Here is a 23931-nt window from a genome sequence, read left to right as displayed (position 1 = left end):
CATCCAACTGTGCTGGGAGCTGGAAAATGTGACAGGGAAAGCAGGAGGGGAAGATGACACTGAGGTCAGAGAAAGTCCAGCGACACTCCCATCCTGTTTCTGATGGCACAAGCCTTGGGGAGTTTTGCTGGGTCTGGGTCCGTCTCCATGCAGAAGGGCCACCTGGGAGCACATATTGGACCACACTTCCTCCTGTGCCATGCCTGTGGTAGGAGCAATCCCACCAGAAAAGGGCAGGAGGGCACAGCAGCTCTCCCACAGCTTTTCTTGCAGGAGAGGACAAACCTGTCTGAGGAATCACAGGAAAATGAGGCAGCACCAATGCCACAGATTCCCTCAGTCTTCCAGCTTTGGGATCTCCTGGGGCAGAGACTGCAATACAGGACTGCTGGAGGGGAATACAGAGATTGGGTGTTTGGTCCTTCTGAACCAACTCACAGCTCTTTGCAGTGGTGGGGCTGGGCCCAGCCCTCCAGAAGGTCCTTGCACCCCACACACACCTTGCACCTGCTCTTTTAACATGATGGAAGACCCTTTCCTATCTACCCCAGGATAACTCTCAAATCAATGGCCGCAGACAGGAAGAGTTTGGGACAGAAGCCTTTATTCTGCTCACCCTTCCCACTCTGTGTAGCCGGGGACCTGTGGGAGCCAGCGCCGGGCCCAGCAGCCCCTGGGTCTATTCCAGCCCGGTGCCGGACGTCCTAACCTTGAGCCGAGCCTCCCTCAATCCTCCACTTGACATTTCCACGGAGCTCAAACAAAGCCCCCCCACCCTGCCCTGCGCTCGTGTTTGTGCTGCTCCCCCTCGCCACATCCCACCGAGAACCCGAGCGCAAACAAATCTGTGTGAGGGGCTCTCCCGGGGAGCTCTGTGCACACACAGCCCCCCGTGCCAGCCTCACGCCTGCTGCTGGTCACCCCACCTCCTTATCGCAGTTTGTACAGCTCACAGCCTGCCCAGGGGGACCCCCCGGGAAAGCTCCCCACACCCCCGGGCGCGGGGCTCGGCAGCAGCCCCGGGAGGGTGAGGGATGGACGCGATGACCTTGTTTGATGAAAGCTCAGTGTTTTTTTTTTTCTGTTTTTTTTGCTTTTCTCCCTTTCAAACCCCTGCCAGCGGTTCGGGGGTGTTTTGGAGAGGCCAAACAACACATTTGAAAGCGTGAAGCCAGCCAGCAAAAGGGCTTGGGCAGCCCCTGGGCCTCCACAGGAGGCTGGCTGTGTCAGATTTTGTGAACAGGCGCCTGTCCCCAGCCCTTCCCCAAAGAGGCGAGAGCCCCTTGCAGCCATCCCTCCCCTCGCAGGCACTGCAGGCAAGAAGCAGGGAGACTCACCCATGCAGGAATCCCGCTGCTCTTCGTAGCCAGCGCTGCACACGCACTTCCCGATGGGCACCAACCACTCTCCCTCGGCGCTGCAGTACATTTTGGGGGTGTCCCTCTCCTCTGAGTGCCCCACGCACTCTCCCCGCACTTCCACCAAGGAGGACGAGTCCGCCCCGGTCACGGCCTCGGAGAAGGACGCCAAGTTCCTCACCGTGGCCGGGCACTTCTTGTAGTACACCCGCACGGAGACGATGGCGATGCACGCCCCAATGTCCTGGAAGGCCAGGTAGAACCCCCTCTTGCTCAGGGGCCCCACGCCCCGCACCTCCGTGTTCAGCTTCAGGCGCCGCACCCCCAGGTCCACGTTGGTGAAGCTCTCGTCCGCCGCGATGGTGTCGATCTTCATGAACTGGCTCTCCCGGGTGCTGGTGCCCAGGTCCCGGTCGGACTCCATGTAGTAGAGGTTGAAGGTCTCCTTGCAGGTGCCCAGCACGCCTGGCATGCTGTTGCAGTCCCTCAGCGTGAATTTGATCTCGGCGTAGACCCGCCGCGCGCCGTCCCGCTGGACCCAGTTGGTCCGCAGCCAGTTGTTCTGGTTGGGGGTCATGACGTTGCAGACCTGGTAGGTGTGGATGGGGCTGAAAAACTCGTCCATCTCATTGATCGAATCCCACTGCGGGACAGAGAGAGAACAGGTCATTCCAGGTGTCCCCGACCACCGGCTGAGCACAGAGCACGCACGAGTCTGCTGTCTCCAGCCCCAGCATGAGCTCCCTCTGCTCCTGTGCCTGGCTGGGAGGTCACTGCTGCCACAAGGCAAAGGGAAATGGGGAGGAGCAGCATTTAACCAGCGCTGATTTGGGCAGTGACTCTCACAGCCCACCCTGCTGCAGCTCTGTGTGTGAGGTGCACCCTGTTCGTTCCCGTCTGGGAACGCTTGTGCGAGGTTGATGTGCTGGCAGAGGTCGATGGCAGCGTGTGCTTGGGAGGGCTCCAAACCCCCCAGATCGTGTCTGTGAGTGCCTGTTCTTGGTGCTCAGCCTGTCATCTGCAGCTGCAGGAACCTCCTGTGTGGTGCCTCCTCTGGCTCCTGCATTGTCCATGCACAAACTCAACTGGGTGTTTTCCATCTGGAGGAGGAGTTTCGGGGTGGGTAGCACAGGGTGAAGGGGAAGCATGCAGTGAACTACAGGACTTCCAGTGAGAAACAGGGGCCTTTAGGGGCTCAGAGCCCCCTCCTTGCCTGCAAGGTTATGCCAGCATGGCTCCTTGGTGTGAACTCACAGTGCTCAACCCAGCTGAGAGGCTGGATGGGGACTGGCCCTGGGAACATGGAGGGTCATGGCTTGGCAGCTCCTGGGGGAAAATTCCATGCTGCAGTGGCAGTAGGGTGAATCTGGGGAGAAGATGCTGGCAAAAGCAGGATTGCAATGGAGGGTGGTCTGAGTGAGTTTAGAGGGACAGGGACATGGGTGTCAAACAAGGAAGGGATGCTAAGTGGGTTTAACTTATGAGCAGTGAGAAGTATTGATATTTTGAATACAAATGAGTTCCATAAATGAGGGACAAGTAGAACTTAGATGTTGGGGGCTACAGGATGCTTCTGGGGGCTCACTCTGGCCTCAGGTCTCCTTCTCGAACCTCAGCAACCCCTTGCCAGGACTCGCAGACCTTCCCTTCTCTGGGAGCTTCTCATCACCTCTTCAGCTCACATTCCTGCCCAAACCAGGCACTCTGATCACACCCCCATGGATGGGTCTGGGACCCCTGCATTGTCACAGGAAAAGTGAAGGAGGTGGAGGAGCAGAGGAGAACTTCAAACCTTCTGACTTTTCCCTGGACTGCGAAACACGCTTTGAAGATGCCTGAGCTCCACTCTCATGCCCAAGTCCAGCTGTGAGGGGCAGCCCCAGATGCAGTGCTGCAGAAGCTGGGGAAGACACTGGCACTGCTGCAGCAATTGCTCCTCTGCCTTCCAAATCATCGCCCCTCTCCTCACTCCAACATCAGCACTCCCCTGCCTGCGCCACCCTGGGGTCCTGGCTCTGCCTGGGAGCTGGCAGGGAGCAGCCCCCACCTTGGCACTGTGTGTACCCAGCTGGCTGGGGGCACTGGGGGAGCCAGGAAAAGCCCCAACCGTGCCTGCACAGAGCAGGAAAACAAATCTTTTAAGCAGCATTACAAGCACATTAAAATAAGCTGCCAGGCTTGCCCTGACAGGGCGAAACTGGTGTTTTCTTATGCAAGTGGTGACGTGTGTTTCATTACAGACACAAACCCAACAACACTCCTGAGGGGAGGATGCTCAGCTCAGAGAGAGTGAGCCTGAAGCCTTCACCCCAGTGACCGTGGGAGCTGACCAGGATGCAGATCCACTGGGACAGGCACCTGCCAGCCTTGCTGTGTGGCAGCCAGCACTGCAGGGACAGGACACAGCTAGGAGAGGGCAGCACACCTCCAGAGCATGAGAGATACTGGAAAGATGTATCAGTGATACCTGTAAGACAAACCACTCCCTTCTCCCCTCTCAGACGGGAATGCCCTTCCTCATTTGGCCTCCTTGACCTGCAGCTCCCGGGGAGGTGTTGTGGTGGCTTCTGCTTGTATGAGGGTGATCAGAGCAGTCATTTTGGTGAGGGATATCTTCAAAACTTCCCCAGCATCTTTCATTTAGGAGAAAACTCTGCTCTCAGCTCCTAAAGAGCTTTAAGTAACCTGGAACAGGAGGCAGCTCCAGGTGCAAACTAACACAGAAACACGTTCCAAGGGGGATATGTCTGCAAAGGGGGTGAAAGTCAAGCCACTGCCAGAGGAGAAAAGTGTTTCTGGCTCATTTAAAAAAACAACTTGTCTTCTGAATTCCAGAAACGCCAAGGTTTGTCCTGGGGTCACTGAGCTCAGGTAGACAACACGGAAAGGCGCCAGGCTACCAGTGTGCTTGGCTGGAGGGGTGAGGGCAGCACCCCTCAGCTTCTCCAGCCACAGAGACGAGCCTGCAGAAGGTGCTGTGACACCCAGGACACTCTCCTGCTGCTCGCCCAGGGCGTACAGGGGTGCTCAGGAGCGTGGGCAGAGCCCGGCACGGCACAGCCCCTCTGCCTGTCCCTGCTCCCGCACCCGCCTGTGCGCACGCTGAGGCTCTTCCGAGGGTGTGGAAGCCGCTGTCGAAATTAATCGAGCACAAATTAACACAACATCTGCTTCCTGTCTTTTCCCTGCCGAGTTTCCCCGGGGGAAGTGAGGCAGAGCCGCGCATGGGAGGAGACACGCGGGGAGAGGGCAGAGCTGGGGGGGTGTGAGCAGGGATTACCCTCCCGATGCACAGCCGGCTCCCCTCGGCAATGCCCGTGGGGCCAGGGCTCTCCAGGAGCGTCCAGCGAGGGAAAGATGAGGTTATTTCTGTGCGCCAAAATGCTTTGGCTGCAGCTCGTGTGGTTGCTTCGGGTCTCCAGACATTTACTTCTCCCCCCAGGTCTGGCAGGGGAGATGCAGCTCATGGCTGCAGTGTCCCCACACCCTTGTGGCACTGCCAGAGCTGGAAGAACAGGGAGATATCAATGCCCTCCACCTCCAAGCATGGCTAGCAGTCGGCATCAGCCCCATCTCCACCCCCAGGGGTGAGCCTGGAGGGTTTGCATTTTCACCATCAGTCTTTCAAACGTGGTGGTTTTTATTTGCACAGGGGCTGCACTGTCAGTTGTGTCCCAGGGTTGTGGGCAGTGCCTTGGGATCCCAGCCTGAACCAGCCCAAAGCACCACACCTGCCCTGCAGTGAAAGTGCTCTGTGGCTGGTGGAAATGGATGGGGGGCAGGCAGGCCACCTGAACTCGTGGCTTGGATGCTACAGGTCCATCTTCCCAGTATGTCACGAGGCAAGCAAGGTCCCATGAGCCCTGCCAGGTCCCAGGACCTGCAGGGTATTTGGGATCATAGAATCCCAGAATGGTTTGCGTTGGAAGGGACTATTTTTTTCCACCCCCACTGCCATGGGCAGGGATACCTTCCACTAGACCAGAGTGCTCCAAGCCCTGTCCAACCTGGCCTTGGACACTTCCAGGGATGGGGCAGCCACAGCTTCTGTAGGAAACCTGTGCCAGAGCCTCAGCTTCCTCACAGGGAGGAATTTCTTCCTAATATCCTATCCAAATCTACCCTCCTTCAGCTTAAAGCCATTCTCCCCAATCCTATCACTGTCTGACCTTGCTAAAAGTCCCTTCTACAGCCTTCCTGTAGGCCTCTGAGATACTGGCAGGGGGATGGAGGGACCTGCTTCAAGCATCCCCATGACTGGAGGGGTTTCTCTGTGTCACCTCAGTTACAGGCTCCACGGGCAGGGAGAGGTGTCTGTGGCTCTGGGTACCACTGGGTGAAGACTGCAGGCCCTGTGCAGGCCCCCAGCATCACCAGCTGGTGGGTTGAAGTGGTTTTATTAACCAGAGCTCAGCTCAGCCCCTCCACTGCGATAAGATCCCTCAGTGAGACGGAAATGAGGACATCATAATTAACATGGTGAGCACACGTGCTCGGGGTGGGGGTTGGGGGGGGAACGACACATGATTGCATCTGCACTCAGGGCTTTTGCCTAATAGTTTAAATTAAAGTCAACACTGGTTGTAAAAAAAAAATTACCAGATTATGAAAGGCAAAAGATGCAAACAGCAGATATGTGGGCAGCTCAGCAAGGTCTTAGAAGTCTCCCAGGGCCTGAGTGGCACAGCCAAGGAGAAGGAGGAGGAGAGGAAGATGGACTGTGTCCCCCTGGAGCAGCTCAGCCTCCCACCATCCTTGCAGTGCCAAGGGACAAGGTCTCCCAAGCCCTGGGACAGCTTCCAGGAGGGATGCCAGGTCTGCCTGGCATAGCAATGCTTTTGTGGCCACTCTCCTTCCCAGTGAGCCACAACACCTCCCCAGGAGCTGCCAGGTCCCTCACACCACTGTTACTGGGAGACGAAAAAAAGAGAAGGATGTTATTGCAGCTATAAATCATTAGATGGGAGGCTTTAATGGAGATAATCCCCATGAAATCAGTCACTGCTGTGGCTAAGGAGGGATTTGTCAGGCAGTTAACTACCCTGAGCTTCACTGCAGGTGATTAACTCCTGGTAGTGACCAGCATCTGGGGAATTAGCAATAACCCAGCATTTACTGAACAAGCACTGGGAGATGAGCTTTTATCTCAATTACTAGTCTAAATCTTTATTTTCCAATGTTACTTTTTTTTTTTCCCCAAAGAAAATTAATTTCAACGCAGCTTGAGCCGTAACTTGCTGGTTTTCCTGGATCCAGGCAGTGGCTTCAGCTTGGAAGAGAAACACAAGAAATGCAACAAGGACATCAAAGAGAGGGAGGGCAGAGACATGACCTGGGCAGAAGGGAGAGCCCCAATATCTCTTGGTGCTCTGAGGAGAAAGAAATGACCCTGATGGGGAGTTGCAATGGCAAGGACGTGGTGCAGCTCGGACTGGGGGCTGGTGTTTTACAGGGTGGGCTTGGGGCAAAGGGTCCCCAAGCTCTGTGACAGACAAGGCTCATCCAAGCCATGAACTGGTTGTTGGCTGCAGGAGCACAGCCAGGCAAAAGAAGTCCCCTGGTGCATAGGCTTTGCTCTGCAAACAGCTCACTCCCAGGGCATTTACAGCATCGTGAAATCCCCATCCCCGATGCACAAACACTGCTGGGAAACAATCCTGCAGGCTCATCTGTGCTCTCAGCTGGGTGTTTCAGCAAATCTGGTGCTGAAAATTTTCTCCCTGAGCCCTGTAGGATGAGGGAGGAGCATTCTTGGCTAATTGTGCCCAGGGGCCTCAAGATACATCCCTTTCCGAGAAGCAGAAGGGGCAGAGGTGGGGAGCTGCAAACCTCCTCTGAGGGTCTTTCCTGGTGCTCCCACCAGCAAAGCCAGCATGGAACATGCCAGGTGGGATTGCTGGGAATTGGGCAGGGCCAGGAGATGGACTCGATGACCCTTGTGGGCTCCTTCCAGCTCAGGACATTCCATGATTCTGTGATTGGTGCAGGGACAGCTGCCCGGGTAGCAGATGCCCACCAGCCCTCTGGGCTGAGCCCAGCCCGTGCAGTAAGGGGGGTGTTGTGGGGTCAGAGCACGGAGGTGCTGATGGGGAGGTCACAGGCAGCATGGGGAGGGTCCTTTCTCCAGCACTCAAGGTGCTCTAACAAGCTTTTGCAGGGCGTCTCTCAGGCTCCTCAGATACCCCGTGTCTGAGCAAAACCGCTTCCTGTTTGACTTTGTAAATCAAAGTAGACGATACAATAATTATTAATAATATGTTGACTTATCTCATCAGCGTTTTAATTAGTCAGTAGAAAAGCAATTTGCAAAGGGGCCGACCGGGCTCCCTCTGATCCAGCGGGTCGTGAGCCGAGCAAGGAGAGGGGAGAGAAAGGCACTGGGGCACTGGGGCGTTGTGCTGGGGAGAACTGGGACACAGGGAGGCGTGGCAGGGGAGAGGGGGCAGCCTCTTTGACAGCGCTGATAAGAGTTTAATTTTCAATGCAAGGGGAATTGTTCTGGGAAAGGAGCGAGCTGAAAAGCTCCTGGGAGACCTTTGAAGTTATAATTGAGAGGAGCCGCAGCCTGCGGGACAGGGATGCTCCCGGTGACCCTCCCGCTTCCTGCACGTGTCTGCGGGGTGGAGGTGAGGGGGGGGCTGCGATTAAACCCCTGAGCAGCAATTACAGCCAATTACCCCTCAGTTAATTGTCTGGCAAGAGAAAATGTCAAAACAGGCCAGGCATGGCTCCCTGATGGCCTGACACTGCCCAGGGCCCAGAGCTCTGCTGACTCTCACTGCTCACTGCTCCCAGCCCCTGCTCCTCTCCTCTTCCCAAGAAGGGAAACAACCTGCCAGTGAGGCAAGTTCACTTTGCCCACAGGTGGGATGAAAACATCAGGTCTTTGTGGGTGGCACCCTTCCAGTTCTGCAATGCTTTGGACTGTTGCCCTGACTGTGTGGGCAGCTCTAGGATCAGCCTGTCCAGAGGAGGAAACCTCTGACACTGCTGCCTTTCCTCTGGCATCCCCAGAAGACCCAGAGAGGTGGGACAGGACCTGCAGGTGCTGGAAAAGAAAGCTGTAGGGCACTAAGGAGTGAGCTAGCACACACAAGTCCCTTCCTGAGGCTCCTCAGGCTGGGCACCAAGGCTCTCTGCTGCTTAGTGCCATGCAAAGACCCAGGCAGAGCTACCCACCTCCCAGTGTCACCCCTGTGGTGGCCCTGGGGGAAAATGGAGATGTGGGTAAAGCCAAACAAACATGACTTCAGCTGGGGAGACAATGCTCCCCCTTGGCAGGAGGATGCTGTGTCTGTCTGTGGATGGAACAGATACACTGTGAGGAAATCCTGCACCCTTTTAATCAGTTATTGTATTTATTAAATTTATTATATTTGTTATTTTTTATTATTATATACTTTTAGCAAGCATCACTAATAAGATGGAAACTTTAGATGTGTTAGTGTTCAGGAGCTGCTGGACATCTGCTGTAGAGGAGCAGCACAGCAGTGACTGCCCTGAGACACAGCCCCAGCACTCTGTGGACATCCAGTGCATGACACTTAACAGCCCAAGTGAGTTGGGACCCTGGATACATCCTCTGGATTGATCCCCTGGATTTGTGAATGTGCAGTACAGGATGCTGCACCTTAACCACCCACGGGAGTCCCTGATGTGGTGAGAATGAGGCTCCTTTGGGCTCAATCCTTTGTCTGCTTTGGGAGTGCAAGGCCATGCCCAGAACAACCAGCTCGTGTGGATTCATCTTCACCCAAGTCCCCTCGGTGATGCAATGGGTCCCACCTGCATGACAGCAAGCAATGGGCCTGGGGATGGGGTCACAGAGGCATCAGGAGAGCTGGACTCATGGAAGAGGATCCAGAAGGAGAGCCTTGGGCAGTCTGTGGGTGACAGAGTATCTGACTATGCGGAGGAATTGCCTAGGGAGCGATGAAAGGCAGAGCACTGGATGTGGACAGAGGAAAACAGCCCTGACTCACGGAAAATCCCAGAAAAATTCTCCTTCTCATGGGGAGCAGAGGAAGCCCTGGTCCCTGGCTCCCTGAAGGTGTGTTGGGCTCCTCCAGGATGCCACGATTCAGCAGCAGGGCTGAGATGAGATGACAGCTGAGTAGTGACAGGACAGGGATCCACACACAACCAAGGGCAGCCTGTGGATGGCCACGAAGAGGACAACATCTGCCTCGTGCAGGCAGCAGCAGAAGAAAGTCTGGTGGCTGGAGACAAAGCCAGGCAAACCCTCATAGTGATGGGGTTTTAACAGGGGCCTGTTAACAGCATCGCCACAGGACAGGGAGGATTTTACAGCACTGGCAATTTTGCAGCCAAGGATGTTTTTTCCTAAAAGCTGCTCTGAGAGCTGAATGAATTGACAGGTCTGAAGGCCTGTATTTATACAGGAGATCACGTCACATTAGTTCCGTGGTCCCCTCTGACCTTGTACCTCTCAATCTATTACACTCCCAGGATACTCATCATTGCAACAGCTAACTGCTAAAATTAGAGCTGAGTTAACGATTTAATATATTTACATATACGATAAAGCCTGATAGAAATCTGATCATTGGTATTATTATGAATTCACCGTTCTGATCACTCCTGCTCAAGCAGCGTGGGGACTGAAAGTCTCAAGCAACAGATCAATGAAAATTATTAGAGGCCTGGGAAGATTTCTGTGGGAGGTGGAATTGAAAAGATTAGGACCGTTTAGTTCAGAGAAAAGGATGAAAAAGAATGGACATGAAAAATCAACACAGCAGAAACAGCCAGGTAGGCACCCCAATTTTGCACGTTTTGTGCCTGCAGCAAGCCCCACTGTGCCTTGCAGTTGGTCCTGTGGGTATTTATGGGATTGTTTCTGTTCCTTAAATGAATGAGAAAAATCCTTCCAGCTGGGTCACTCTGACATCAGAAACTCTATTTCCTGAAAGCTGCTGCAGCAGGAAAACCTGGATATGGAAATGCAAGTGAAGGGGGCATGGGGAAAGGATCCAGCCAGTGTAGATGGCAGGTTCACATGGGGGTCACCACCCTGACATCCCTCCTGGCCACGCCACAGGGCTGTGTGTCTGCATCCCCATTCCCCAGTAAGGAACCATCTGCAAGGGAGGCCTCCCTGACCCTCTTGCCCAGTTCCCACAGAAACTCCTCTAATTACAGGCAGTTGGGAGCTTCCCAGTTGTTTATGGATGTTCCCTCTGATGCAGCAAGGAATGAGATGCTTCTTAGCATGAGTCCCACCTCCTGAGTCCCCTCCAAACTCAGGACCTGGTGACATTCTCGTCCCTAGCAGAGGACACAGAGGGTTAAACCAGGTGCTTCCCACTGCCAGTCTTTTAGGCTGGCACTTTCCCAATAGACTTTGTTCCATCAGCACTGACCTGGGGCTGAGATGTCCATTCCCTGTCCATCCCCTGACCCCCTGCCAGGGGGGCCCATGGTGACCTGTCCCACTGGGTGCCCTCTGTGCCAACAGGCGCTTCATACTTACCCCGTGTGAGGGATAAGTCATCCAGCCCCAGTCCCCCGGGATTGTTGACGTGTCTAGCAAGTTCACTGGAAAACACAGGAGCAAAAGGCTGTGTTAGAAAGCTTTGTCCCCACCTCCAAGGGGTGAGGAACTGAGCCACCAAGAACCCCCTCCACACATGACACTTGCTTGAATGTCTCCCCCCCACCCCATCAATCTGCTGGCAGGGACTGCCTGGCTGGACATGAGGCAGGTTTGGGTGAGGGGGTGGCAGCAAGTGATGCTGCCCAGAGCTAATTGTTCAGGGCAGAGTTGAGTCCTGGCTCTAGGACAGAGCAGTGTGACCTTTTGGAGGAGAGGGGGCTGCAAACAGCAGGTTGGAGGGGATGAAAAGCAAGAAGGGGCTGTGGAAACGAACTTCCAGCACCAGGTTGTCAACCATTCCCACCTTGGGCCAACTCCGATGCAACTGGAGCATCGTTCCTCAGTTGGACACTTCTCCTCTGGAAGCCCTTTAGGCTCAGCCCCCTCCCAGCATCCCTGGTTTGAAGCCTGTGCTCCAGCAGCTGCTGTAATTGCACACTGCAGTGCCCGGCTCCAGCACAAAGTGACCCCCCACGGTCCTGGCTGACACCCCACTGGAGAGGTCCATCAAAGCCAAACCTTCCAAATCCCTGCCACCACCGGGAGCCCGGCTTAACGAGGAGCCACGGGCAAACTGCAAGAAGAGGAGAGCAGCTTGTGTTGTGGGGGGGAGAAGTGGGGATGCCTTTGAATGTGCTCAGGAGCTTCCTGTGGAAACCTGGGCAGTGTCAGCAGCAGGGGAAAGCAGGATGGCACGGCCCTGCTGCCTCGGAGTCATCCGAGCCCCACACGCAGATCCCACAGCACCAGGCTGAGGAGAGCCTTGCCAGTGCCTGATAACCCCTTGACTTGCTCAGCACCTGGGGAAGGAGGCCAAGCCCCAGCTCCACAGTGCAGATTCAGAGGGAGGGAGGCTTGGGAAAGGGTTCCCTGACCCTTGGGAGTGAGTGCAGGGGGCACCAACACCAGGCTCCCCAGTGCCTCCAGCTTTCCCTGCTGCTCTTTGTCCTGCAGCCACCCAGGAAGGTCAGTCCCCCTCGGGATGCTGCATCTTTTCCTCACCCCTGAGCAGCTTCAAACCGGCCCTGGAGGCACCTTGTCACAGCCTCCCTCTGCAGCACCAGGTCTGGGCTGGCTCTGGAGGGACTCTGGTCTTTCTGCAAGGACCAGCATTGTCGCAGAGGGACCAGGGCACGTCAGGACAGCGGCTCCAGCCCCGGCTCAGCTTGAGGCTGGTCCCTGCAGCCCGAGGAACGGGTGCCACTTTCATTTACTATTACCAGGCAGGGAAGGAGAAGGGGGGGGAGAGAGGAGCAGAGACGTGAGCTGGCTGTGAAACACCCGTACGTCATGCTTCTGACAGAGCAGATTAGGAGCTTTTGAGGCGTTTATTAATGTTAGCAGAACAATTTGAAAGAATTTCCAGGGTTTCTGGTGTGGCTCCATTGGCCCAACAGCAGGCCGAGCCCCTCTGCTCCCCGCACAGCTCTGCTCCCACTGCTAAAGAGGCCCCTTGCCCTCAGTATGGAGTAATTACCTCGGAGATCTCAAATCCATTTTTATTTGTTATTGTTAATCTGAAGATTTTCTGCCTATTTTCCCTGGGTAATTCGCCCAGCAGGAGCCCAGGTTTGGGAGTTTCCCTGCTCACAGTGCAGGAGCACGGTCCTGGTGACCCTCAGCAGGCAGGTTGCAGGGAGGGGACAGTTTTCACAGACCCTCTCTCCCCCCCACAGTGGTCTCTGCACCCTCTTTCCCACGCTGAGATGCTCCACAGTGGATGTGGGTGCCTCCCACTGCTCCCCAGGCATCACGAGCAGCCTGCATGGACCATGATCCAGCAGGAGCATCACATTGTGAGGAACAATGTTGAGACCACATGGGTGGATGCACCCCAGATTTGTCTGCACAGCGGTGTGTGCAACCTGGAGCCAGCTTGCCACACCCACACGCTGACCATGTGGTTGTCACCCACTCCCACGGAGATGGAGGAGCCATCTCCTGGTGGGTGCTTTGGTGCCCGCCATCTTGCACCCGTGGTCAGATTCCTCGTGCCTCTTGGCAGGAAGAGGGATGGAGCTGTTTTCTTTGATTCCCTCACAAGCGGTTCAGCCCAGTGCAGGGGAGCCCTGTGCGTTAAGCCCACCGTGGCAGGCTCTGTACAAACATAAAGGCGTTGCGTGCCCGAGAGCTCTTGCGTTAACTCCTGGTACAGCACACACATCTGTAATCTGCAGATGCAAGTGACCATCCAGCAGCACTGTGGTGTGCTGGGCAGACCAGCACTCTCCCAAAACCCGCTACAGACCAGGCTACAGCCCAACCCCGAAGGCAACCATGCGACAAGTGCCCGTCCAGCCCCTTGCAGGTGATCTCCCGGCTGCGCCACTTCTCCAGGGGTGACGCTCAGAGCCCGCCCTCGCTGCCGGAGGGCGAGCGAGACCACCACAAAGGACCCCTTTCAGCTGAAACTTTGTGTTATTTTGGTTTTTTTTTCCCCCCAGAAAATGTGCCGTTTTGGGAGACCTCTCTCCTACAGCTGGGCAATTCTGTTTGATGTTATGGACTGTCTGCACGTATCAGCCTCAAACCGCGAGCTCCATTTTGTCTTCCCGAGCACCATTTTGTCGTTCCCCTATTCTGTGCCTTGGCCCTGCCTCGGCGTATTGAGCCAAAACACCAGGAGGTGTCAGGGGAAATTCTCACCCTGGTGGAAAAGCTGTCAAGGCTGATTGCCTGTTCAAATGGAAGCACCTAGGAGTGGGCAGGTCGCTTCCCAGCACCAACTGGGGTCTGGAGACGGAGCCTCACGTAAGGCAGACCCTCTTGCTGCATAAAGTTGCATTGTGTAATGGGGCGTGAGTAGTGCACATTGCAGCCTCCTAGATACAGATTAGGCAGGAGCCAAAGTGTATGAATCTGTGTATGGTGTCTATGTATATTGTATTTATACCTGTGCCTTTATTTTTGGATCTGTATCTGTATCCATACCCATATCCAGCAAATCCCAAACACCGCCTGGGATGGGTGAGGAAGCTGAGGCAGGGACTAGCGTCCAGAGGATGTGTGTTTTTTCCTGGGACCATCTATCTCTTGTGATTTACCTACACCTATATCTATGTTTTTATTTTGTATAATTTATATCTATATCAATATCTATATTCATACCTATATCTACATCCTCTATAAAGAGTGAGGGCTCGGATACCCTTCCCAGCACTTGCTCTGGTGGCCACAGCTCCTGCAGGGATGTATTGCATCCCTACAAACAGATGCATGGGCACCTTGGGGTCTCACATCCAAGTGTCCTAGGCTCAGAAGTGGGCCCGTGGTATCCAGGGGAGCGTGTGGATCTTCAGACCACCCAGGGGTGCACGGTGGGGCGGTGGAACAAGCCTGGAGCTGATAACGCTGGGGGATGTGCTGAGCCCCAGCCTCTGGAAGAGCAGTGGGGGACCAAAGAGAGCTCTGAGCACCCTCACTAATTGTTAACCCACTGCGATCCTTCCTCTAATTACTCCACCGTCTCCCTCCTAGGCAGGGGCCTTTGTAGCGCAGGCGTGGGGAGGAAGGGTCAGTGGGAGCAACCCTGTTCCCTTGGGCTTCAGTTCCTCTCCATCACAACTTCAAAGGCCTCCCAAGATTCACAGCCAGGCTCCCCCCCCCCATGCAACAACGCCTTTTGCATCGATAATTAAACTCTTATCAGCGCGGTTTGGCACTCCTGCTCCCCGCTGCCCAGAGACCAGCAGGCTCAGCTCTGCAGCCCCAAGCGGGTCTGCACACCCCACACCAGAGGGGGGACAACACAGGAAGGGTTATCCACAGCAGGAAGAAAGTCAGGCTATGGGAAAGGGGCAGGGAAGGCTCCCTGAGAGGAGGGGGACAAGAGGCAGTGGCATTAATTTCCTGTAAGATCGGGCAGGACTTTGAAGGGGCAGATGGGGCCGGGCTGGGTCAGCTATTTGTGTCCCACCGTTTAATCCAAGAGCCTGCTGAATAGCCAGTCGTGACCTTTCCAACTCGTGAGGCAAAGCTGAGACACTTTCTGGCCTTGGAACATGGCAGGAGGAAAGGATGGCAAGCTTCGCTTTCAGCTCCCTGATCCCTGGGACAATATTTATCTTTAAGGAATGGAAAATAACCATTTATTCCCCAACACAGGAGGCCAAGCATTGGGGCTCGGAGGGAGGAGCAGCAAGCCTGGAGGGTAGGTCAGCTCTCCCATTTCGGGAGCTGTGCACAGGGGATGTTCCCCACAAACCTGGGTCGGTACTGCAGTGCTGGATCCAGGTGGGATTTGTCCAGCAGCTGCTCATCCACAAGGCTGCATATGCTAAGGACACAGCGGGGATGGTGCTCACCTCGGCACCCACCGGCCACGGCTGCCCAGAGAAGGAGTTTAGAAAAGCAAAGTGGGTAGATCTAAAAAAATGCCACCAAATATGGGATTTTCACAACTGCTGGAAGTGCCAGAAACAGACTGGGGGGAAAAAAAAAACAAAAACAAAAAAACAAAACAAAAAAAACCAAAACAAAACAAAAACCAACAACAACAATAACAAAAAAAAAAAAAACAAACACAAAAAACTCAACAAAACCCTCCCCGAAAAAATCCGACTTCCCCCCCTTAAAAAAAAAACAAAACCTCACTAAAAACAAAAACAAGCTAAAAAGAAACATTTTCAAATGAAAGCAGTGCTGCTTTTTTGGCCATGCCCTAATTCCCATTTCAGGATTTCTTCTCAGACCTCCAGATTGTTGCTGTGAACTTTCTGTATTTAATTTTATATCGTTTTGTAATGCATCAGGAGCGGTAATGCCCATAAGGACTGCCCAGAGGGTCACCCCTTTTCACTATACCCAGAGCAGGAGATACTTTGATGTAGGAAGAAAGCTTGTTTGTTCAATCAGTGCTAACAAAAAGCTGCGGTTCAGGTTTTAAAAATAAAATTATCAACTTGATCCTTCCAGCCCCTGCATGATATCATGTAAGATAATGTGCAGTGCAAGAGCATAACCTGTGGTAGGGCTGAAGTGTTGTGAAATAATGTAAAAAATGAAACAAAACAAAACACCCTGAATAAAGTCTTTCTAAAGCTAGAAACCTTGAAATTATAGGGCAGGGGTTTTTTTATTTCCCAGAAGAAAAAAAAAAAAAAAAAAAGAAGCACATCAAAAGCCAAACAGCAAAAAGATGTTCCCTCTCAAAACTACGGGTGAGAAAATAGAGACATAAAATGGTCGTGTTTCCTGCTCACTTTGAGACTCCTGATGCTTGTCTGCAGTGGGATACATAGGGAGAGCTGGTTTAGGGACCCAGATGAAAGCCCACACACCACCCACTGCTGGGCAGGGTGTCACAGCACTGCTGCATGGCCCCAGTACTGATGTGCATCCCCGTTACTGGTGTGTAACCCCAGTACTGGTGTGTATATTCCCAGTACTGGTGTCCATGCCCAGTACTGGTGTGTATCCCTGCACTGTGGCACTCACAGGTTTCAGTGCAAGCAGTGTGTGGTCAGAGGTGGGCATAAATAGCTGGCTGGAAATGTAACCCCCCCTGGGCTGTCCCAGGGCTCGAGGATGGGGTGATGGAGGCAGACACGGGGCTCAGAGTGAGGGGTGAGCACATTCTTCTTCCATGTCACCAGTCCAGGAGCTTGTGCCAGATGGGAAGGAACTATTTTGGACTCAAGGGGTGGCTGGACTCATAATTCAGGGCAGAAGCCTGAGGAGGAGGTGAGAAGGCTCTGGGGATAGGAGGTGAGAAAGGTCAGGCAGGCAAGAAATTCCATCAATCTGATGTGAGCAGAGAAAAGAGCAGGACAACGGTGAGGCAGGGAAAGGGACAGGCACTGGAGTCCCTGCGGCCCTGGACCCTCGAGGGCTCGGCACAGCTGATGTCCCCTAGATCTGGATTTGGCCATCTGGGAGTCACACAAGTCCTTTCCATCACAGTGTCCCTAGCCTGAGGGATGGTGAGATGACATAGAATCATAGAATCATAGAATTAACTGGCCCCATCCATCAGCAGAGAGGAGCCCGTGCCTTGCACAGCCACCCCTTGGCATCTCATCTGACTGAAGACCTTCAAGAGCTGATCCATTGAACCCTCATGCCACCAAAGTGTGGCTCCTGGCATCCCTGACCACTGTCCCCAAGCCCAGAAGCTTGAACCTGCATCCAAACCCAGGCACGGGGACAGAATAAACACCCCGTGCCACCAGTAATGCAATATCGTGACAGTCTTTCAAAACAATGCAGAAGTTTTCTGACACAAAATGCGTGTCCTCTGCTTGCAGTCAGCAAAACCTGTGTGGGACAGACTCAAAGACACGGGAGTCATGTCCAGAAGGGTTTGTCCAAGAATCCTCACCCCAGCTGTGTGTGCAGTGTGACATGAACCACATCCCAGATGGCCAAAACCTGACTCCCTCTTCTCTTTTCTCACATCTGTTGGGTATAATAAAATTGACACAAATGCGTTTTCAGCTTTGGTCACCGAGGTTTCTGATCTTCTGCTGCATTTTTTAGGCATTGAAGCTCATGCCAGGTAAGCTCCAAACACCATCCCAGGTCCTTATCCTAGAGCATCTCACTCCCCACCCGTAAGCTGTGTGCCCACTCTGTTATCTCCTGCTTGTTTGGCATTTTGCAGATTATACAAAACTGTCCCTTCCCATGGCACCCACAGTGACTCAGGCACTGGAGATAAGTGCCTGTCTCAGATCCAGGAGTCCAGGAACAGGACAAACCCTGCAGACCCCAAAAATGACACCCTACCCTTTCCATGAACCCCCGTGTCCCAGCAGTGCTGGCAAAGATTTCAGTGTTATCCTCTCTGGAATCCTCACTAGGGAAACATGGGTTTTACAAATGTGCTCGCTTATCTGGATTATCTGGAGGGGCTTTGCATGGCAGTTTTTCAGGGCTGCTTTTTCAGGATGATTTTTCCCTCATTTCTCTGAGGATGCTTTTGCTCTCACACCACTTGCCCACCCTAAACCGTGCTGAGCTGTTTGTACCCCGGTGACATTTTTAAAGCAAGATAATTTCTTTTAAAGGCTTTTGCCTTTGCTCTCTTAAAAATAGATTTCTAAAATGGAACATTTTCACAGACAAAAATACCGATACTAACCGCGTTTGGGGGACAGGCTGAATATCTCATACCACTGGTAATTAAATATCACAAAAGTCCTTAAAAATTGAATGGGAGGTGCATAACACAGAATGGTACTTCATCCAAGGAAAGATCCAGGGACTTGTGGCATTATTGATGCTGGGATGGAGCTGGGACAGAGCTGGCCCATCCAGCTGCAGCCAGCGCTTGTTGCCACTGGCTGATGTGGTTAAATAAGCATTTTAAATATGAGAAACTGGAGACAGAGCATAAAACACCACAGGCACAACCATGATACCAGGGCTGGAGGTAAAAAAATATCCCAGAAGGGAACCTGCAGAGCCCAATCTGCTCGTGCCCACGAGGGCTGCGAGGCGCCCGGGTGTGCTCAGTGCACTTTTCAAAGCTGAAAAACACGGGCTCTTTAATCCTGCAGGAAAAGCCTAACAAGAACAAATGGCTGGAAGGTGAAGCCAGGCAAATTTGTGTTAGGGAAAGAGGGGTCAATCTTTAAAGGCTGGGGCTGATGAGCCCTTGGAAGGGGTTATTAAAGGCAGGGCTGGGTCTGCTTTTGCCGATGTCTTTAGACAAAAGGTGAATACTTTTCTGGACTCAGTCCCTGGGCCAAACACACTTCGTTAGGCTTTATTGGCATGCCTGGATCTGATCAATTAAGGAGTTACATCTTATGTTGTTATTTATGATCCCGAGTGCCACACATCAGTGCAGGCAAGACATGGAGGAGGGTTGTTTAGTTTTGTAGGAAATAACGCCCGGCTGATCCCACCGCTCACTTTTGAACTAGCGAGGCCGAAGGGGTTAATCCCTTCCCTGCGACAGAGGAATCATTTTGAGTGCTGGCCAGGCAAACAGGCTGGGTTAGGAGAACGAACTATCAAAAACTGTCAGGGTATGAATAGAGTTATCATATGAATGGATGTTCCCCTGGAGATAAAGGCAGCACCAAAGGCTGCCAGCGAGGACGGGCGGAACACGGGACCCGACCGGAACAAAGAGCGGAGTTGTCGGGATGTCTCAGTGAGACCCACACTTAGGTCTTGCCTGCCAGCACCCACTCCCCAACCCAGGCAGGATGCATGGGATGAGCCTCTCTCCTTCCATCCTTCCCTCCCTCCCTCAGTATCTTTTAGGGCTGGGGTTTGCTGCCGAGTTGTCGCTTTCCTTTTGGGTAAAATATTCTTCTAATCATTTCTCAGCAAGCGAAAAAAAAAAAAATAAAATAGGGAATTGTTTCCTCCCTGTAGCAATTCACTGGGTTTTCAGTTGCACTTAAATTCGGCTTCATCAGATCCATTTTCACCGTCACCAAAATGGGTGCCTATTTACTGTCACTGGAAACAAACCCCTCGCGATGTCAGGAAGCAAGAATTCAAGGAGAACGGAAAACCTCACGGAGCAGGTGTGTTTTGTGCACTGTTGTGTTATTTTTTTCTGCAAATTTGGGGGGCTCGATTTTCAGAAATTTTGTAAGCTGTTAATACAAGAAAGATGGAAATGAAGATAACACCAGAAACATATCCCCGTGAGCCTACCTAAAATCGTGCAAATATTGGCTTTATGTCAGCATTTTGGGAGAAATAAAAAAAAATTAAAACACCCCCAAAATTTATTTCTTTTCGATTCGCTGTTTTAAACTAATGCTTCTCCATGCCTAAACTCTCTTGTTTCCTATTCTTACAGGGGAACACACATCCCCACAGCCTTTTGAACACGGAAAAGGCGATTTCCTCTCCCTTTCAGCGCTTTGCTTCTCCCGCAGCCCCCACTTCAGCATTGCCACAGAGGGGTAGGAAAGTAGCCCTGAATAAATGTGCAGATGAGTTTTTTTCTGTTTGAGCAGAGGGGCAATTAATGAGATTACAAAGAGAGATTAGTGGGGGAGACCGCCACGGACCCTTCCTCTGGCCCCTGTTTCGGCAGCGGGCAAGCGGCCGGGTTTTCCTGAGGATCCTGGTGCTCTCCCACACCCCATCCCTGTTGAGTGGAGGAACAAAACACCTCCATCCCCAAGCCCGTGGTGCGAGAAGAAGAAGCCAAGCATCCCCTTGTCATCCTCCCCTGTACATCACCCCATCCCTGTCACCCGCTGTTCACCTCAGCTGGACCAACATGCCCCAAAATGCTGGGGGAGATGTCCCCACATCCCCCTTTCCTGCTGCACCGAGTCCCCAGGGCAGTCCCACCCAAGCTCACCCGCAGGCCATGGGGTCTGCCCTGTGACGGGGAGGAAGGTTGTCTGCCTCACGGGCATCCCCTCGGAGGGAGCAGACCCCAGCAGCAGCATTTATGTGCCATTTTTTGGCAGAAAATGTGAATTTGTTACCCCCTGCCCAAGCTCCAAATGTGGTAATTTCTGCTCGTCTGATTTTCTTTCAATATAACAAAGATATTTCATATTTTATTATTTAACTTCAATTTGTGGTATCATATAAAACATCCACTTTAATATTTTCACCTGTGCAACTCAGTGTGCAATGGTGTAAATATTTTAGTCTCTCAAACTATCTTCATATTGTTGAAAATAACTTTTATACTTCCCTGCTCTAAAGGAATTTAACAATTTCAGACAAATCTTTTTTTGCAGTGCTCCAAATAAAAATCTTCCACATCCTGCAAATTTGCTATTAAATTTCTATAATCTATTAAAAAAAAAAAACCCAAACTGATTTTTGGCTTTCGATGCATTTTGCAATGGCTGCCGTGCCGAAATGGGGGATTTCCCATGGAATGGCGATTCCCTTTTCCCTTTCTTGGGCACCCACCGCATGCAAGACTGAAAGCAATAAAAAAATATGAGCTTAAAACTTCTTGGAGCAGGAAAGGGAAAGGCACTGGGAGCTCTTGGAAGAGGAAAAAACCCAAGATTGAGGCAGTTTTTTTGGGTTAATACGTGTTTTTATACACAAATTGCCTCCCAACACGCGCAGGCGAAGCGCGGCACGCCCGGCCTGGAATCTGCTTGGCGGCTGTAATTTTCTACCCTGCGGTTCTCAGGCCAGCGTTGGGTTTTCCGGGGAGCACGGCCAGGGATGCAGGGCACAAAGAGGCTGCGGGATCAGGCAGAGGTGACGGGCAGCGGGGCACCCTTGTGCCACAGCTACGCCCTCACACCGTGCCCGCAGTCACCGTGTGCGGTGGGAATGGGGCGGCCAAGCCTGGCACGGACGGAGTGTGGGAGACCTCAGGGCTGGGCTGCGCTTTGCAGCATCTCCCCACCTTTCCAGCCCCATCCCCTGTGCCAGGGCACTCGACCTGGGAGTGGCAGGAGCCTCAGCCTCATCCCCAGCCCCACGCTGGGCTGCCCCGTCCCACGGCACGGGATCCGCAGCGTCCGCAGAGCCAGGAGCATCTTCGTGCGTGGAGGGTGGAGGACGGAGCACCAACAGCTTTCTGGGAGGGTGCCACAATTTTTCCAGCACCTTCAGCCCAGTCTAACCCAGATCCAGCCTGCTTGGTCTGCCCCAGAGCCCAACTCATCCCCAGCCCCGTGCGTCCCCTGACCAAGGCTGTTACTGGGGAAAGCTTTCTTTTCCAAGTCTTGTGGGAAGCCCAGGGTTTTCCCATCTGGGAAAATAGTCCAGGCCTGGCTGTCCATGCAAACAGCATAAACCCCACCCCAGCAGCCAGCGATCTCTGCAGAGGACAGCAAAGAGGCCCCGGCCTGTCTTGTCCATGCCCAAGGTCTGCTAAGTCCAGGCAGGGCTGTTTGGTTTTGTGGGGCTGCAGCTCTCAGAGCAGCATCCTACACCACTCTCTGCCCCAGGCCTGGGGCACGGGGCAGCATCCTGCACCACAGAGCAGAAGCCAAGCAAGGGCAGCAGTTGTCAGGGTGCTGGGGCCCCATCCTGCACCCTCACAGCCCATGTCCAGCGGTGAGACCCCAATGCAATCTCCCTGCACAGGCAGGAAAGCCAATGGGGAAAGGAGCAGGAAGAGGGCCAGGAAGCGGGCAGTGGGCAGAAAACAGGGTTAGGACCAGCAAATAGCTGGAAACGGGGAACAGAAGTGAGGAAGGTGCTGGTGTGCGCTGGAAGACGGCAGTAAGCGCAAGGAGCCGGCCCAGCGGGGTACCACAAAGAGCACAAGGCACAGCAGTGCCAGCCCGTGGGCCTCAGCATGCCCAGAAGGACGGCAGGGATGCCGGGGCAGGGTAAGGGAGAGATGCCACTGGCAGCACGGAGTAGGCACACCAGCCCCAGGGCTCTCTGCAGAGGGCTGTGCCGTGGCTCTCAGGCACAGCAGAAGGGAGGAAGGATGCTGCTGCCAGTGCCAAGGACACGCTCGGGAGCGGGAACGGCAGATCTCTGGTGATGAAGATCAGCAGACCCGGGAAGCAGCCGTGCCGCTGCTGCCAGCGTGGAGGGAGGCAGGAGAGCGGGTGGGTGGCAGGAGCAGGAGCAGCACTGCTGAGGCTGCGGGGGGCCTGAGACACCAGAATAGGGACGTGGACAAAGGCCAGGGATGAGGGCAGCCAGCAGCAGGGCAGAGTAGCCGGGTGGAGGGAGCAGGCCTGATGTGGTTGACACCAAGATGTCGGGAGAGGATCCCTGGCTGCGTCCCTGCTTTCCACTTCAGAAGTTTCCAGCCCTTTCTCTCACGAGAAGTTTCCCACCTGAGTGCCCTTTCCAGCTCCCCGCATCCTCTGCACACCTTCCCGTGCCCACCCACTCGCTCCATCCCAGCCCACGCTGCTCGGCCAACATGCACGGCCCTGCTGCCAGCTCCGGTGGCGGGGATCGCCATGGCTGAGCTGGTGCCGGTGTCCCTGTGCCTTCTGCAGCCACCCCTGCGTGCTGCAGCAGAGCCCTGGCAGGGGGGGGGCGAGGCAACGCTGCCGGCACTGCTGCAGAATCAGGTCCTCCTGCCCAGCTCCAAAGTTTTGCCTCTGGTGCAAAAAGCTCCAGGATCAGCAAACTCAGCCAGGCACGAACCTGGAGCTGCGTTCCCTCGGGAGCACGGAGAAGCCAAACCCGGCAGGGCTAAGCCCGTGCGGACACATCCAAACAAGCTGCAGCGATCTCGTGGGTCCCCCCAACACTGCCCCGTGGCTCCAGGGCCACCCCGGTTCCTACCTTCGCTGGTGGTGGCGGAGAGGCAGGCAGCCAACGTGATGACGATGGAGAGCGAGGATGTCAGACACCCCTGTGCCCATGCCATGGTCCGGCGGGGCCACCAGGCGCGGGACAGGGTCACCTACTGTCGTGCCAGCACCTCTGCGAGCGAGCTGCCTCTGTCCAGAGCCCCGGCACTCACCGGCTAATGCAAAGGCACTTTGCGCACATTGCTCGCAGCCACACAGGCGGGCGAGCAGGGAGGGAGCAGCCTGCCCGTCACCGCTCGCAAGCCAATGGGCTGGGTGGGCTCTGCAGCGAGCCCCCCTTCCCGCGCCACACGCGCACGCTGTACCCAGACCCAGCATCCGACTCGGGCTCCCGCTCCCCACTTCCACTCGTCCTCCCGCCCTCGCAGTGCTCCGGCGGTCCCCGCTGCGCCCCTCGCCGCCCATCCCTCCTCGCTGCTCTCGGCAGAGACACAAACTTGGCAGCCCGTGCAGGAGGGAGCTCTGCGCTCGGTCGGGGTCAGGTGTGAAGGGGACGGGGTTACCCGTCCGTCCCGGTGTGCACGGAGAGGAAAACCCCTTGTAAGTGCTCCCTTTGCGTGTCTGGGGAAAGCAAGCAGGACACCCCCCACCCCGATGCTTTCTATGCCACATCGTTCTGGGGTAGACACTCTCTGCTTGCCCTTGACTTGGGGCAGTGGGGGCAGAGGACAGCAGGGCCAGGACTGACAGCACCCTGTTTACAGCCACGTTGGCCACCTGAGAGAGGGTCAAGCCTTTCCAAAGCAGTTTCGGAGGACAAAGCAGTTGTGCC

At 54.3% G+C, this 23931-nt stretch overlaps 1 protein-coding gene across 2 annotated transcripts in view; it reads right to left on the bottom strand.

Moving 5' to 3' along the window:
- Positions 1–23330, bottom strand: part of EPHA8 (EPH receptor A8) — a 48862-nt gene extending 25532 nt beyond the window's left edge. For both annotated transcript variants that reach the window (XM_050322395.1, XM_050322396.1), the window contains exons 1-3: positions 23131–23330; positions 10852–10916; positions 1338–2001 (exon numbers count right to left, since the gene is read on the bottom strand). In XM_050322395.1, the coding sequence (XP_050178352.1) occupies positions 1338–2001; positions 10852–10916; positions 23131–23215 (814 nt within the window). In that variant the 5' untranslated portion in view covers positions 23216–23330. The remainder of the gene's footprint in view (positions 1–1337; positions 2002–10851; positions 10917–23130) is intronic.
- Between the last annotated feature and the right edge of the window lie 601 nt (positions 23331–23931).

Source organism: Myiozetetes cayanensis, unplaced genomic scaffold (genome assembly GCF_022539395.1).
Source record: "Myiozetetes cayanensis isolate MyiCay16 unplaced genomic scaffold, myiCay2020 scf28, whole genome shotgun sequence".
Lineage (NCBI taxonomy): Eukaryota > Metazoa > Chordata > Aves > Passeriformes > Tyrannidae > Myiozetetes > Myiozetetes cayanensis.
The sequence above is the reverse complement of the archived record's forward strand: the minus strand, read 5'-3'. Positions and strand labels throughout refer to the sequence as shown.